The sequence below is a fragment of the Abramis brama genome, assembly GCF_963993115.1.
Source record: "Abramis brama genome assembly, chromosome: 10".
Taxonomy (NCBI): Eukaryota; Metazoa; Chordata; class Actinopteri; order Cypriniformes; family Leuciscidae; genus Abramis; species Abramis brama.
Genome location: NC_139972.1, coordinates 8,209,473 through 8,227,129, shown reverse-complemented (window position 1 = coordinate 8,227,129; position 17,657 = coordinate 8,209,473). Strand labels below are relative to the sequence as shown.

The 17,657-nt window shown below is 41.2% G+C and overlaps 2 protein-coding genes across 2 annotated transcripts in view; one reads left to right on the top strand and one right to left on the bottom strand.

Moving 5' to 3' along the window:
* The window catches only part of LOC311090819 (NACHT, LRR and PYD domains-containing protein 3-like), a 34,370-nt gene extending 22,093 nt beyond the window's left edge, over window positions 1-12,277 (top strand). The window contains exons 12-14 of the mRNA XM_084126366.1: window positions 9,542-9,712; window positions 10,303-10,481; window positions 11,552-12,277. Of these exons, the coding sequence (XP_083982492.1) occupies window positions 9,542-9,712; window positions 10,303-10,481; window positions 11,552-11,553 (352 nt within the window). The 3' untranslated portion in view covers window positions 11,554-12,277. The remainder of the gene's footprint in view (window positions 1-9,541; window positions 9,713-10,302; window positions 10,482-11,551) is intronic.
* Window positions 1-17,657, bottom strand: part of LOC311090821 (NACHT, LRR and PYD domains-containing protein 3-like) — a 430,276-nt gene that overhangs the window by 103,240 nt on the left and 309,379 nt on the right. The gene's annotated exons all lie outside the window — the stretch shown is intronic.

Genomic DNA, 17,657 nt, shown 5'->3' with positions numbered 1-17,657 from the left:
CGATTGATTAGCTGAGTAATAGGTCGACATAGGGTGGCAGCATTCCTTTTAATCATACACGAATCTAAACCATAACCATCCTGTGACTTTGAATTTTGAAGTCCTTGTAAAATTTTAAGGATTTCTTGCTCCGTGACCTCACTTAAGTGAAACACTGGTTTAGTTGAATCTACATATTTCATTTCCATTGTTCTGTTACCAAAACCAACAACCAAATCATTAACATAATCTTTGAAAAAACTATTAAAAGCACTAGCTACCTTTGATTCTTCTTGCGTTAAAACGTACTCGGTTACCTAATGTAACCTCGGTTCTCTCTAGAAGAGGGAACGAGTATTGCGTAAGTTGCTTACGCATCGGGAAAGTCTTCTTTCTTCGAGATCTGAAGCCAAAAAATTATCCTTAATTTTGTATTCATTGTCAACGCAGTGCGGCAGCCGGCAGACCTAGGCAGGCTGTATAAGCGTGCTCATTGGCTGCTCGGCGGCAACTGCTTAAGCCTATCAGTGAGCACTCTGAAACGTGGCCACCAATGAGGGCGCTTCGTGCCCTCCACACCCTTCTAACCGTCAGAATGGGTGTGGCCAGCGTGTATATAACCAGTGCTCAGAGGCTAAAAAATCTGGTTTTCGCAGTCAGAAGCGCAAAAGCTCGTGGCGCGACACGGCAGGTTACGCAATACTCGTTCCCTCTTCTAGAGAGAACCGAGGTTACATTAGGTAACCGAGTACGTTCTCTTACGAGAGGTTCTCTCGTATTGCGTAAGTTGCTTACGCATCGGGAACCCTTTGTCAACGCCGTGTGCGCCGAGCATCCAGCCCATGAATCCCAGGGAGACCGGGGAAAAACATTCTGCTGGAATAGGTGGCCGGTCGGAGAGACGGGCCAACACAGTACAAAGCACTTCACACAATATAAGAAATAGAGCGGCGCGGCCGGTCTATAAGCGTATAACAGTGCAAATTAGTTGGGCCGGCAGAGCGAGCCCACACAGTACGTATGCTAGAATAGGTGGCCGGTCGGAGAGACGGGCCAACACAGTACAAGCACATAACTCAGTACATATAAATAGAGCGGCGCGGCCGGTCTATAAGCGTATAACAGTGCAAAATGGTAGGGCCGGCAGAGCGAGCCCATACAGTACACAAGCACTTATTAGGGTAAGAAAAGAGCGACATAGTCGGTCTTTCATGAAGAGAATAGACCCCCGCGCCACAGAGTGGAATACGGGCGGCCGGCAGCGCGGGCCAACACCGGAAAGCAGCGCGTAAAGGGGAATGAGAAACAGAGCGGTCCAGCCGGTCTGAGTATAAAACACTTCACCCCAAGTACCACACCAGACATATCGTCAGCATGAAAACATAGTCTGCACATGAGAGGCTGGGCAGAGCATATATGTCAGTTACACTGACAGTAATTTTGCCTGTAAGGCGGGAACTTCCAGGTTATAAAACCTCACGAATGTCGATGGGGAGGCCCAGCCCGCCGCCATACAAATATCGTGGATAGAAATTCCGCTGGACCAGGCCCACGAAGAGGCCATGCCTCTAGTAGAGTGGGCTCTGATACCCAGAGGGCACTGCAGGTGTTTGGAGGCATAAGCTGCTGCAATCGCGTCCACTATCCACCTGGACAGGCTCTGTTTCGAGGCGGCGAGACCCTTGGTGCGTCCGCCGAAGGAAACAAAGAGCTGCTCTGAACGTCTGAAAGCGGCGGAGCGCGTGATGTAAACTCTCAGCGCCCGGACAGGGCATAGGAGGTTATCACTGTCCCCATTATCGGATGCTGGCAGAGCCGAAAGGGAAATGACTTGTGCCCTAAAAGGGGTTCCAATCGCTTTGGGGATGTAACCGTGTCTCGGTTTGAGAATGACTTTCGAGTCGTTCGGTCCGAACTCAAGACATGCAGGGCTAACAGATAGCGCGTGCAAATCCCCCACACGTTTAACTGAAGACAGGGCTATCAGAAAAACGGTTTTAAGCGACAAGTACTTTAAATCCACGGATTCGAGCGGTTCAAAGGGAAAAGCCTTCAGGGCCTCCAGGACCAAGGACAGATCCCAAATAGGAACCGAGGGGGGCCGCGGGGGATTCATCCGTCTAGCTCCTCTGAGGAAGCGGATAATGAGCTCGTTCCTTCCTATTGCCCGGCCGCGCGTCGTCTCAGCGAACGCTGCAATAGCCGCCACATATACTTTGAGCGTGGAAGGGGACCTGCCCTTTTCCAACAGCTCTTGTAGGAAGGAAAGCACCCGCGGGACCCCGCATGCGCGTGGATCCAAGCTCTTAGTAGCGCACCATTTAGAAAACACTGACCATTTAGATGCGTAGAGCCGTCTCGTAGAGGGAGCTCTAGATTGTGTGATCGTGTTCACGACCCCTTCTGGCAGGTCAACGGGTATCCGTTGATCACCCATGCATGCAGAGACCAGCGCTCTGGATGGGGATGCCAGATCGATCCACCGGCTTGGGAGAGGAGATCCTTTCTCACCGGGATCGGCCATGGGGATGAGCGCGACAGCCTCACTAGCTCTGGGTACCAAGTCTGGTTCTCCCAGCGCGGGGCTATAAGAAGCACTGAGTGGTGCGTTTCCCTGATCCTCGAAATGACCTGTGGCAACAGGGAGATCGGAGGAAAAGCATACAGCGGGAGGCTGGGCCATGTCTGGGACAGCGCGTCCTCGCTTTTCGAGAAGAATCTCGGGCAGTGAGCATTGTCTTCCGACGCAAAGAGGTCGATTTCCGCTCTGCCTAATAGGCGCCAGAGAAACTGGACTGTCTGGGGGTGCAGGGACCATTCTCCCGGGGGAATGTTGTCCCTGGACAGTCTGTCTGGACCGATATTCAAGTAGCCCGGCACGTGCGCGGCTCTCAGCGAGCACAACGAGCGGTAAGCCCACACAAGAAGGCGTTCTGTCAGCTTGCACAGATTCCTGGATCTGACACCGCCCTGTCGGTTCACATAGGATACCACGGACATGTTGTCCAAGCGGACTAGCACATGGTGATCCTGTATGAATGGGAGGAAGCGCTTGAGCGCGTTCTCGACCGCTATCATCTCCAAACAGTTTATGTGGAGGCATTTTTCCTGGTCTGACCACAGGCCAAAAACCGGTTTGCCCTCGAACAGGGCGCCCCAACCTGAGGTGGAAGCGTCTGTCGAGATAACTTTGCGGTGTGAGATGGCTCCCATTGTCACTCCCCGCTGGTACCAGTCGGCCGCTAACCAGGGCTTCAGTGCTGAAACGCAGCTCTGAGTCACTCTGATTCGGATGCCGCCGGAAGCCCAGGCTCTGTGAGGCACTCGGGCATTCAGCCAGCGTTGTAGCGGGCGCATCCGCAAGAGACCCAGCTGAAGCACTGCTGCAGCTGAGGCCATACAACCCAGCAACCTCTGAAATGTTTTGAGAGGTGCGGTGCTGCCCGGCCGGAAGGACGCGGCCAGGCGTCGAATGCAGCGCGCGCGCTGTGTCGACAGGCGGGCCGTCATTGCCACAGAGTCCAGATCCAAACCCAGAAAAGAGGTTGATTGACTGGGCACTAGCGAGCTCTTGGTCCAATTGACCGTAAGCCCCAGGCTGTCCAAGTGGCTTAGAAGCACTGTTCTGTGGGCGATGAGTTCGGCCTCTGACTGTGCTAGAATCAGCCAATCGTCCAAGTAGTTCAGAATTCGCATTCCCCGACCCCTCAGGGGAGCGAGAGCCGTGTCCATGCACTTCGTAAACGTACGGGGTGCCAGAGACAGGCCGAACGGCAGGACGGTGTACTGATATGCCTGACCGTCGAAGGCGAATCTCAAGAATGGCCTGTGACGGGGTATTATCTGGATCTGAAAGTATGCGTCTTTTAGATCGAGAGATATAAACCAGTCCCTCGGGCGAATCTGCGCGAGAATTTGTCTGGTTGTGAGCATTTTGAACGGTCTTTTCATAAGAGCCTTGTTCAAACGTCTCAGATCCAAAATCGGTCTGAGAGCTCCGTCCTTCTTGGGAACGAGGAAATAACGGCTGTAAAAGCCCGACTCGCTCATGGAAGGGGAAACCGGTTCTATAGCCCTTTTGCACAGAAGTGTGGCTATTTCTGCTCGAAGTAGATGTGCTACTTCCCCATTCACTCTGGTCTCGACACGCGCTTGAAAGCGCGGAGGGCGGCGAGCGAACTGCAGAGTATAGCCCTGTTTTACTGTGCTCAGCACCCATTCTGACGCGCCCGGAATAGCTTCCCACGCTTTCGCGTGTACAGCCAGGGGCAGAATGGCCTCCAGGCTCTGATCGCCGCTGATCGCGGGCTCGAGAGCTCGAAACGGAGGGGCGGGCGCGGCGCGCGCGCTCTCGGTGCTTAGATACGGCGGATCGCAGGCAGCGATAACTGGCCGTTTTACACACAGCGTCCCGGTGGCTTTGGACGGGGAACATACAGTGTGGGGCGCGACGCTTGAAAGCGTCGTTGGGGGCGAAGTATTCGAAAGGATGTGTGAGCGCGTGCACAGCATCTGTACTCGTAACATGACCGGTCGTGAGGGGTTGTGTAACAGAGCGGGCAGTGAGTAGGTGTGGGCACAGCGGGGTGGACACGTGACCTACTTTTAACGCTCGAGCAGCTTCTGCCAGCTTTATGCGAGCGGGCTCTGTGAGAAACACGGGGTTTATGGTGCTTGTGTGCAGAGGTGAACACAGATAAGTGGGCACATTTACTGCATTTGAAACACATACAGCGCGAGTCGCGTGACCAGGCATAATGCTCTTTTCGAGATGTCTCTGGATCGCCTTGAAAACGGCGGTTGTGTGCAGGCGAGAGGGTGAATTCACCGGCTCGTTGGCTGCGAGATGAGGGTCTGCAGTAACCGTAGCAACGGGGACTGACAGAGCGCGAAGCTTTGACGATGAGGGAAGCTCGAGGGAGAGGATCCGGCGCGGATTCTTTTTGCGCGGCCCAGCAGGGACAGGCGGAGCGACATCCTGGTCGAAAACTTCAAGTCGAGCCCGCAGGGTCGACATTGAAAGTTCCTCGCACTCAGGGCAGCCGCCCGTGGAGAGTGCGGTGGCGGCGTGCTCGCGGCCCAGGCAGAGAGCGCAAATGAGGTGGCGGTCTCCGTTGCTGAGCGGAGCGCGGCACGAGCCGCAGGAAAAACGGGGCATTTTGAGAAAAACGCCCCGTGCTCTTTTAGATAGAGAGAAAAGTGTGTCGCAGTAGGCGAACACACAGCAGTAAAAGGATATGACGCCGGATAGCGTAGCAGGCACGGAAGGCTGAAGGCGGCGAAGGCGGCCGGCTTCTCCAGGCGCTGTCCTAGGCTTGCTGGTCGCTGGTTTCAACGGCGGCGGCTCTCAAGATCCAGCGATGCGAAGAGCTTCGCTGAAGACAAGAAAATCAGATTTTTTAGCCTCTGAGCACTGGTTATATACACGCTGGCCACACCCATTCTGACGGTTAGAAGGGTGTGGAGGGCGCGAAGCGCCCTCATTGGTGGCCACGTTTCAGAGTGCTCACTGATAGGCTTAAGCAGTTGCCGCCGAGCAGCCAATGAGCACGCTTATACAGCCTGCCTAGGTCTGCCGGCTGCCGCACTGCGTTGACAATGAATACAAAATTAAGGATAATTTTTTGGCTTCAGATCTCGAAGAAAGAAGACTTTCCCGATGCGTAAGCAACTTACGCAATACGAGAGAACCTCTCGTAAGAGAACGTTGTTTATTTTAATTTCATAACATTTGAGACATTTTTTTTTTCGAGAAATAGTATTAATGTGCTTCCAAACTAAGTGATTGTTTCCTTTAGCTTGTGTTATCAAATCAATAAAAAAGTTTGCTTTCGAAGTCCTTAGTTCTTTCACTACTTTATTCCGATAATCCTTGAATAGACGCATATCATTTTCAATGTTCGATTTTAACGCCTTTTTAATTAGATAATCTCCTCTCCTCATCAATTTCCAAATGTCTTTTGTCAACCAGGGTAAATGTGCCTTTTTATACAAGTTAACACACTTTTTAATAAATTTCACCTTGATATTATTAATTAGATCTAAAAAAACTCCCACAAAATGAGCCTCTTTCGTATTTAGAGTTCAAAACATTCCAGTCTACCTTCTCCAACTCTTGGTCAAAATGTGCCAAATCTTTATTAGGTATTTTATAAAAGGCCTCTTTCTTATTTATTCTAAATGTAAATCTATTTTTGTTTAATTTCCGTGCTATAAGAACTAAATTGTGATCTGACATGCCTGTGATACAATTAAAAGATTTTATTATTCTGTCAGATTTATTTGAAATACCAGGTCGATTTGTGTTTTAGAGGTTTTGGTTATCCTTGTCGGTCCATTTATTAGCTGTTCAAAATGATAAAGACCTGTTCTTTCCTTTAACCTTTTCCTACTGTTTTTATCTATCCAATTTACATTAAAATCCCCTAGTACAATTACTTCTTTACCAAGAGTATTTAATTATTTTAAAATCTCCTTAAATGATGTATAACATTTAGCATCAGCAGAAGGTGGTCTATAAAAAATACCAACTAAAATGAATGACATCTGAGGTGACACATTTATAGTTAAAACAATACATTCAATCTCTACATCCAATTTATCTTGCACATTTATCTGTTGGCATTGTAAATACTCTTTAACATAGAAAAGTAATCCACCACCTCTTCCAGTAGACCTATCCCTTCTAAATATGCTATAGCCTGGAAAGCAGTAGGCTGCCTGAGGAGATGTCTCCGAAAGTAAAGTCCAAGTTCGAGTCAGTAAGCAATTTTTCCACCTGGTCGGTTTTAGATGAAATACTCCTAACGTTTAAATGTCCCCCCAGCAGACCTTTAGGTTTCGATTTAGCGTCCCAGATAACTTTAGCGTGGTTAAGTGTATGAAAAAGTGTCAAGTCATTCACTTTGTCAGATTCGCCGCTGTTGGAGATGGGCCTGAGCATTGATGAACGTCTCCCGATAATAGGAGACACAGAATAATGATCAGTGTGTCGCCTTGTGATCTGCGCTCAGGCTGTTTTTTGAGTCTTTTTTTGAATGAGGTCATGAGGCTGGGAAACAAACGCATAAAGCAGAAATGCCCCCAGCACACCAAACCTGCTGCACCTGCCTGCCGCCATGACGTTCAACGCCATGACCCTTGAGCATCCACTCAGTCTGCACTTACTGAACACTGGTTTATGATGAATATACATAAATATCAATATATAAATGTCTCTGTATGCTCTCACTAGCACCGTAGTTGGATGATGCAATAGACAATGCGTGTTGCGTACATATGCGATTATAGCTAATGCAAATACAACCAAACTTGCATTCAATTACAGCTCTTTAAAGATAATGAATAGCATAAACAAATTCACTCACTTGTATATGAACTTACTCTGCAACAACAACAATAACAGCAGGACACTAGCCAAGTCTCTATACGAGCTCTCCAAACTGCTTCCGGTTAATATTGAACCGGAAAAAGTCATCAGAGTATCAGAGTCTTAAGTCACAAGGGGGCGCTAATGTCTCAATATATGCATAGCTGGCCTTTTCAACAGTTGTCGTAGGAGAAGTCACACTGCAGGACTGTGAGTCAAATCTTCTCACACTGTCAGAATCTCGTCTGAGGTCAAATTTGATCGCAACGGTCATTATCGGCTGTTGGTGAATATATCAAATAGGGCGGCAAAATTAATTCCATTTAACATGAATTCGCACTGTAAGACTTAAGAAATTAGAAAATGCCGGGCAGTCTGGTTGAGGAGCGACCACTCCCTGAGAAGACAAAGGACCTTTCTGTAAATTAACATTTGAACCTACTCTTGTGCACCATTCGAGATGCAAGTCTCACCTCAGAATCATCCTAATCTTCATCTCTTTCCTTCTCTCTCATGCTGAGATCACCAAAATTCACCCAATAATCTATATGGTTTAATTTGAATAATTATCATACAGTATTACACACATTTGGCATCTTTTGAAATGTCTCAGTGCGACTGGTGCAAAGGTCTCATTCCCAAAGAAGTAAAACTAAAGGTAATAAAGTTTTTATGAGTTTAGAGATAACTTGCACACAAAGGAGGGTGGGTCTTCCAGGCAAATGGCCTCCTGCTCTCTAAAGGTGTAAACTTTGAATGCAAATTCCCATTGTTAGCAAATGTTTCCATGTGAAAAGAGTTTCTGTCTTGGTCTGGGTATATAATTAATTGCAACGAGGCTCAGGGCGATTTGTAGCTCAAATTGACCCGTGATGCTGAGATTGGCCGAGACTATCAGCATCATGTGTTTTCTAATGTCAAAGTTCGCATCTTCTGTCTTTATTCCAAAGCATTTGATATTTTGTATCTATTATCTTTGAACTGATTATGAAATTGGCATTGTACATTTACCTGACATAATAAATTGTAAACATTTGATTTTATTCTAACTGACATTATTACAAATACTGACATTATTTTCAGTAAAGAGTTAAAAAGAATAGTCAAACATTCACTCACATTTAATGATGCACAGATATCATTAAAACCTTTTCATTAAGTCAGATGAAATAATGAGGTAATACATATGAAAAAATGTATTTCATTTAATCAAATTACTTTGCCACAAGCAAAGACAGTAACGCGCAGAGAACTTCACCCGCTGATTGGAGGCCTCCGTTGGGCTGATTGAGTCGGGCTTACAGTGCTTAAACCGATTTTGCTTATCGCTATTATGAAATCACAAAGGCTGCGATTATGTTTTATGTGCAGCTTGTCAGTGACGTACGGCTCTGATCAGTAGTAAACGCTGCTCCATCTGAAAGCACTGTGAGTTTGAGTCGTTTTTAATATGCATTTGAAAAAGCAACACACATCAAACATCTTTCCAAACATAAGAAGCATTTATGAACCTCTTGTCCAACAAAAGACAACATTAATAAATCAAAGCGTTTCAATCTTCTGTTTATTCAGCTACAGATAGTATGATGCCGATAGGGATTTCCTGGAATGATGTGTGTTATCGTTTTTCTGCAGTGGGGCATATTTAGCGTGTGTGTGTGAGACGCCCTCTGGCTTTCAGATCGAGCAGCATTTACTACCGATCACAGAGCCGTACTTCACTTGCGCATAAAATTATCGCAACCTTTACCAGATCGGGTGCGGTTTAATTTCGGTCGATCGTGCAGCCCTAATATCAAACTAATGATCAAACGCTTCAGGTTTTGGCCTAAGATCAGAGGAAACTTTTAGGATTTGAAAAATTTGTCTCAGACGGCCAAATTGTGGCCAAAATTGCAGAGTGTGCAGTCGGCTTAACAGTAAAACTAGCCTATGTTGTGAATAGTCTAATTTATTAAAGCAGATTTTGCAAAAGACATTTTTAAAAAGTGCAAATAAGAGATTATTTTTCCTGATTGAATGATACTTTAGATGTTTTATGATCATGTTTTGTGACATTTTAGATCTCAATCTAATGATCCATCAAACATATTAATTGTGCTTTAAGTTTGAACTTTCTCTTTAATAATGGATTCACTGCTAAACTGATCTGATCTGAACTGAGAGTGAAGTGTGTGTCATTGTTCTCTACAGGTTGAGTTTTTGTGATCTCACAGATGAAGGTTTTGCTGCTCTGACTTCAGCTCTGAGATCAAACCCTGAACACCTGAGAGAACTGCGTCTGTCTCAGAATAAAATAGGAAACTCAGTGAATCTGCTGTCTGATGTACTACAGAATCCTCACTGTAAACTGGAGAAATTAGAGTAAGATCATATTTGACTCTCACACATGAATCACAATGTAAAGTATATTGGAAGTGTTCAGCCTCTTTCTGCTGCTGTGAGTTCAGATTATTGAGCTGTAAATGATTGAACACATGAGCTGATCCTCAATAACATGAAACTGCAGGACTGAGAGTCACACTGAAATACACACTTTCACACACAATCAACATTTCAGTCTCTTGACTTTAAACAGACTCGAGCTCAACACAGTCAGAACTGAGAAATGAAGAACATGCTGGATTCATTCTTACTGTTAATTATGTTCATCTTTCTGCATTGACGCTTTCTAAAATATTGTTTATAATTTTTTTAATCACACACACAAACGCACACACCATTTTATTACTTCATACATATTACATACAGATCTAAGTAACAGCAATTTTCCTGATTAAATTATACTTTAGATGTGTGATAATGTTTTTTGACATTTTGTATCTCAATCTAATGATCCATCAAACATATTCATTTGTGCTTTTGGTGTGAACTTTCTCTCTAATAATGGATTCACTGCTAAACTGATCTGATCTGAACTGAGAGAGTGAAGTGTGTGTAATTGTTCTCTACAGGTTGAGAAATTGTGGCGTCACAGATGAAGGTTGTGCTGCTCTGACTTCAGCTCTGAGATCAAACCCTGAACACCTGAGAGAACTGAGTCTGTCTGGGAATAAAATAGGAAAATCAGGAGTGAAGTTGCTCTCTGATCTGAAGGATGATCCACATTATAAACTGGAGACATTACACTTCTGTAAGTATATTTTTCTTTCAAGCCTTTAAATTGATCCAATTTCAGTGACAGGTCTCATATGTGTGTAACTGGAGAATATAAGATAATAATTCAGCTCCACTTTAGTCTCCATAAACTGTTTTTGATAAGAGTTTAATTCTGTGATGTGAATATGATCTATGATAGGCTAGGTCTATATGAATATTTTCATCCATGTTTACATGCACAACTTTTGTTTCAATTGGAATTAATTCATTCCGATTGATGAATCCAAATGTAGAATTTACATGAACGATAAATAAAATGATCGGGTTGATGTGTGTGTTTATGTCACAAGCTTCAAATCTGAATTGAGTTTTTGACATGCACACACTGCACGAATATTCCCTGCTGTTTGCACATACTATTCTCCTACTTTGATTGTTTTAAACAGCAGACTTAATATTTATATATTACGGGCCAGGTCCTAATTAGGAGACCATGAGCACATGACCCGTTGAGCCGTGCTGCTTATATTCATTCCGCAGTAAAAACACCCCTACCTGCACCCGAAACAGCCTGTGGATGAGAGTCTGAAAGAAGGACTGAAGGCCGTGAGATTGTGTTGGTCATTCATGACACTTCATTCAACAACTACAACAGCTCGTACGCATCATACGGCATTACGTCATTGCACACGCACAGAACTTTCCAGATTCGGTTTTCAATCTGATCAAGTGTTTACATGTCCTCTCGATCGGATTAGAAAAGGAATAAAACACTCAATCCGATCCAGATTTCATTCGGATCGAGTTCATTCGATTAAGGTGTTTACATGAAGGCTTTTCAGTCTGAGCCGTCAATCTGATTACTAACAGATTATTTGTTTGCATGGAAATGTGGTGTGTGTGTGTGTGTGTGTGTGTTTGATAAAGAATAGAGAATTGTTTATCATTTGCTCTTATTAATCTACAGTATTCCAGTTTTTCATTAATATCTCTGGCTGTAATATGAATATACTAATATCTCTGGCTGTGTGTGATATGATGTGATGTGATGTGACTCAGTAATGTCTCATACTCATATGTGTCTGTCTGTGTGTTTTATTGTAGGACTCTCAGTGTTTAGACGTCAGTTCAGTTTCCTCAGGATCAGCTGATGGTGAATAAAGAGCCGCTACAGAGACTGAAGACACAGAAACACACAGCGATCACACACTGACGTGTGTGTGTGACTTCACACCAGTTTCTTGTTTTATAGTAATGGCTCATGAAAATGAGTGCTGAAAACAGCAGTTTTGAATTGTTTCAAATTTGTTAGATATTGATTACAATGTAGATCGTGAAACACTTAAAATACATGGCAAACGGTTAAAGCAAAGTGAAAACAAGCCTTAGACAATAGATTTATAGACAATATAAGACAATTTATATCAATATAGACAGTGTTGGGAAAAGTTTTATAAGTTTTATCAAGAGTTTGACTACAGAAGAGATGATGTTAATTATACCAGCAGAGGAAGACAAAGATTATGCAAATAATTTCACTGAACATTAATTTCTGTCAAATATGTTTTTATTATTAATCTATTTTTTATATGATGATCTATTAATGTTTCCAAATAAATCTTCACATTCTTTTACTGGGTACTTGTTTTTTCCCCCTCCTGCCTCTGAACACAGTTAATTACTAATTGCAATGTTAATTTCTATCATATTCCTCTTGATGTATCAAGTATTTCTAAAACCAACAACTAAAAAACAGTGATATGAGTGCGGGCAGCGATTTGATCCAGAAATCAATCCGGAGGGTGAGTGTTTGTTACACTAATCTAGTTAAAGTTTATTCATAATCTAAAGTGTTACTTATTATTTGTACACCGAACTATCTATTATTTACCTTCATACTCAAACGTTTCAATGACCAAACGAGAGCATGCATGGCTCTGGTTTCTTGTGTGTTGTAAGAAACACAACGGAGTCAGAAATATGCAGTGTTGTTAATTGAAATATAAGGCTTGCTTTGTAGAATATAATGCATATGTAAGTGTGTTATTGTGAACTGGACTGCACTGTATACTAGAGCTCAATGAATTATGTGCTGTCCTTATCAAGGGCTCCCACATTATAAAAAAACATCACCTACACATTATTTAATGTATAAAAGATAATTCATTTGTAAAGGAAAATGTCACATAACTTATTTATTTGCCTTATTTTTTTCCTGAAACATTACTTACTTGAAGCATTAACTTTAAACTAATTTTATATGAATTATTATTATTATTATTAAATAATAATAAAACATTTATTAAATATATTTAGGAAAGTTAGTATTAATATATTAACTTTCCTGAAAAAAATGAACTATTTTACAGAAAATCCTTGAAACATTGTTTTACTTGGATTTGGCTCCCTCATTCAGGTTCAGCTACACTGATTCAAGAAAAATGTATTAAGAAAAAAAAATATTAAGAAAATTTTTAAGAAAAACAGTAATGTAAAAATAATACACTACTGCCATTACTAATGATTATATCATTCACAAATGTTAAATAAGTGATTGGATAATAATATTACATGTGATTATAAGTGTTTTAAGTGTAAAATGATTTCAATCATGGCAACTCTCGGATAGTTTTAGCATGTTATTGAATATAGTAATGTTAATGTATGTGGTCTTGGCGGATTAGATCTGCTACACTGCTGTTGATTATTACTGTTACAGAGCAAGTATGGACTCGCTACTGCTAATAGATATCAGCTTGTGCCATGCAGTAATGATGTGATTTCTTGCAGATTGCATGTAAAAGACCATCAGCCTGCGTCCTCTAGAGTTTCATGACTGATATGTTTTGCAGATGCGTGTACAAACCATCCTGGAGTTCCTGTGTTTCATGATGCTCTGAAGGTGAGTGCCTTTTCATTCTAGGCTGTTTACACCTGGTATTAAGATGTGTTTTGGTCGATCGGATCACAAGCAGACGAAGGAAACACATTCCCGTTTACACCTGGTGTTTTAATCCGTGTCTTTTTTCCACTTTCAACAAATTCTGTCCTGATTTCTTCAAGGGGAGGGTCTATGTGCAGTGTCTCATTCTCAGATCTCACTCATCTTTAGCAGAACATCTTATACACAAATAAATATGTTACTTTTTTGTACATACCTTTAGAACAACCGAATCAAGCCCGTTTGTGTGTGTGTATAGATAGATAATGTAGAAAAAGTGACAACATTTTATGCAACTGAGATGAACGGAACCGTTTATTTACGGTATGCTCTATCTATGGTTTTGTATATTTTTATTGGAGTTATTTGTATTTATGGAGTAAAATTATGTATTTTATGACCTGTTGTGCAGGGCAGGTTTTTTGTTCCAGTTAAAAAAAAGTTTTATATTTGGACAAAGATTATCCCGTGGTGACTAAGATGGCGGGCCAGCCCAGAATGTGAATCTCATCTCCTTTCATCAGCGAGAATATCTGTTACATTGCCCAATAAACTCACTGCAGAGCAGTAGGAGCAGGGCCGTGCACAGACCTTATGAGGGGCATGTGTTGAAACTGAAAAAGGGCACCCCCCTCCCTTTATTTATTTATTTTGATATTAAGATTATTTAGTAAGCCTACATAAAAGGAAGAAATGGTCACATCTTCAAAATAATAGTCTCAAAAGCTTTAGATTTATTCACTATTAATAACAACCATAATAATAATAATAATATAGATATACAGGGTTTCGGGGCTTCTTTAGCCCTAAAGCCCTAAAAAAACATGTTTTACTACATTTATACATGTGAAGATGAGCGGAGAGTACAGAATACTATAGATTAAAAAATGAGCTAGATAGCAAATACATGCATATTAACAACCTTGAATTAACCATAATTTAATATTATTACCATAACATGATTAAATGTTAATAAATTAAGTATATCAGCAATCATAAATCAAAAAAGAAACTTCTTAGAAATATATGTAGGTGACGAGGATCACTCAGTCACTTTGTGTAAGTTCCAGTGTGAAACAGCATGGGGGCGCACCTGTGCTTATGATTTTCCTATGGTAAAAACAAATTAGGCTAAATGTTTTTGTATTACTTATCAATATATTGTTAACATTTTACAAAAGTCAAACTCAAATACAGTTACTGGGTTTTTGACCAGCGAATGTGTGCAAATGTGTATTTCGTCCATCATTAAAATGGCGCCGGCGGCATCACATTACATTTTCATCAACAGGTACAAACTAGTTTGTTGTAGCTATATGGGCACTCAGTTTTTCCTGTTGTAGAATACATTTGGCCAAAATCTCATTTTATAAAAGATGAAATGCTACTGTATGCACAGGCTATGTCAGTGTAGACTATGTATTGGCAATGACTTGATGGCAAATGCTAGACCTCTCTCTCAGGTCCCACATGTCTCAGTCAGACAACAAATAAATAAAATATGAGCCTTTATAGACATAGTGTTTAGTTTATTCAAACAACAAGATCTTTGTTAACCCTTGCAATCTTCGTTCAGCTGCTGTCTGCTGTGCGGCTGCTGTGGGACTTCAGTTCATTCAGTCAAGATAGAGGGGGCGGAGTTATCAGATAGAGGGGCGGAGTTACCAGAAAGAGGGGGTGGTGTTATCATATAGAGGGGCGGAGTTATCAGGTTTACTGACAGTTTGAGGATCGAACAAGATTTACACAAGCGCTTTTTAAGAACTTTCATTGGCTAAATATTTGTAAAACAGACAGACAGAAGAATAGGGTGACCAATAGCACTGATTTATTGAAGAAGAAAAACACCACCACCTAAAAAAAGGGCACTTCGGAGTGTAAGGGCAAAAAGGGCATGTGCTCTGGACAGGTTAAGCCCTACCTGTGCAAGTGCCTGGGTAGGAGTGATTGGAATCAATTGAATTGTTGGATGATGATTCTTTTTCTACCTTTTCCATTTTTTTTACTGAACTGGATTCAACACATTTTCTTCTTCTTTTTTGTACATCGGACAAATTGAACTATATTACACACAAAAACTGAACTACTACACATATCTCCCAATAATATCTGTCTGCAGAACCACAGTTTCACCACAGCAGTTTTGCCCACGCATGCGCTGTCACATTTCATTTTTAAATCTTAGCGACTGTTCTGTCCTAAAACTATTTAATGGTTATTGTTACTCCTGCTGTTATTTTTTGCTCCTGCTGTTGCTGTTGATCACAGGCCTTCAGGCTCCTTTACTGAAATAAAACAATGCTTGTGTCATGAACACTTTAATCTTTTACGTTTTGCCTCCAAAAATGAACAGCATGGTATAATAAACACACTTTATTTTTCAAAGCCTGGTATAACAAACAAACTTTCGAATAGACATTCAAAGGGTAATTATTAGTCTAAAGTCAAGCTAAGTCTAATTCCTTAACCCTCTGATGGTCCTCTGTCACTTCTGACCGAATAATTTTCTGTTTTGAATTTTTAAAAATCACAGCTTAATCGGAATGTTACGAAACTTGGTAACTTTTCTGGCATTAGGTATGTGAACACAAAAAAAAATTGAGTTCATGATCCGAGCATGCTAAGTGGTCGTAAAAAAATTAGTCACGATTTTGATCTTCGGTCAAAAATGACCCCCATAGGAAATGAATGGGAAATTGACAAAAACACAAAAATTCGCTACAAATCGGCCACGATGCAGAAAAAAAGTGCTCAGCAATGAAAGGGTGAAACTCTAAAACATCAAGAGTGAAAAACATAACATAATTAATAATTATAATTTATATATATATATATATATATATATATATATATATATATAATATAATATAATATAATAATTATTAAAATTATTAAAATAATAATTAATAAAATGTTATAAACCTTGGCAAAAAGTATTATTTGAGAATTTCTAAAAAAATACATTCAATCCACATCTTAAAAGTAAGTAATTTGGTCCAAAAACAACTAGAATTCACAAGCATCTCCATTTAGAGCTATACTATGGAAGCGTGTTGCAATTTTCAATTTGAAATGTAATATGCAAAATGACAATGCATTTCTGAATTTAAATTTAAATTTTCCCATACATTTGTGCAACGTTTGGTGCAAAATGAAAATGAAAATTCAATTATATAATTTACATTTGCCATTTCATACACTAGTTTTAATATGTAAATTGAATACATAATTTAACGCTTTATAAGTTGCGAAATTAAAATTAAAATGTATTAAAGAAATGATTAGATATGTTTAACATGTTCAAGCAAAAACTGTGGCAAAATTGTAATTTAAATGTATTTTTTTTCTTAATTGCATAATTTACACTCACAGTTAAAACACTTGCGATTGCATTTCCATTAAGTGTCACGCAATTGTAACAGGTGTATATATTATCTAAGTTATTATTTTATTATTAATTATATTATAATTTTTTGGCGGACTTTTATTTTGACGGGCGGTTTGGTTTCCTGTGTGGAGGGTGCGTGAAAAAGAAAGAGAAGAAGAGCGCGGCATATAAGAGACGCACGGAGAAGAGAAAGTGAGTGTTGTGTCGTGTTTTGAGAAGCTCGTCCGATAAAGTGACTTAAATGGAAGATAATCAGGGCTTTAGTCGGATACAGGACGATATAAAGTGATTTTTGTTCCGCATTTCGTAGTTTTTGTGTAGTTTTGATCCATGAATCGCATTGCATTGGACTGCTGGAGTGACGCAGTAATGTTTTGTGAAGGCTACGAGAACTGTGAGTGCATTTAAAGTACAAATTTAGCCTGGTTGGGGACGATTGAAGAGTTTTTTCACATTTTTGTTGAGCTTTTGACTTCTTCCATCTTGTTCGAAAAGCACTCTTACGAATTAACGTTTCAACCAGACTGGTCACGTGTATTTGAGTGTTCGGCACGTGTCATCGCACGTGAGATGGGAATCGATGCTTGCAGTTGGCGCTGAACATATTTTTTTTTGAGAAGATTTAAGTTTAAGACTATTTTGTATTACCCTGCCATCCAACGACATCTCAGTTTGACACATCTCCGTTGGTGTATCCCAGTTTGATACATTCTAGTTGATATCTCATTTTTGAATCATCTCCATTTGATTCACTTACTTTTCGACTCATTTTGATTTATTATTTTTTTGTTGGACATTTCATTAAGCTTGAGTGATATTTCTACGAAAACCTCAAGTTAATTTCAACGCACGCTACGTCAAGACAACTTTTCAATTGATTC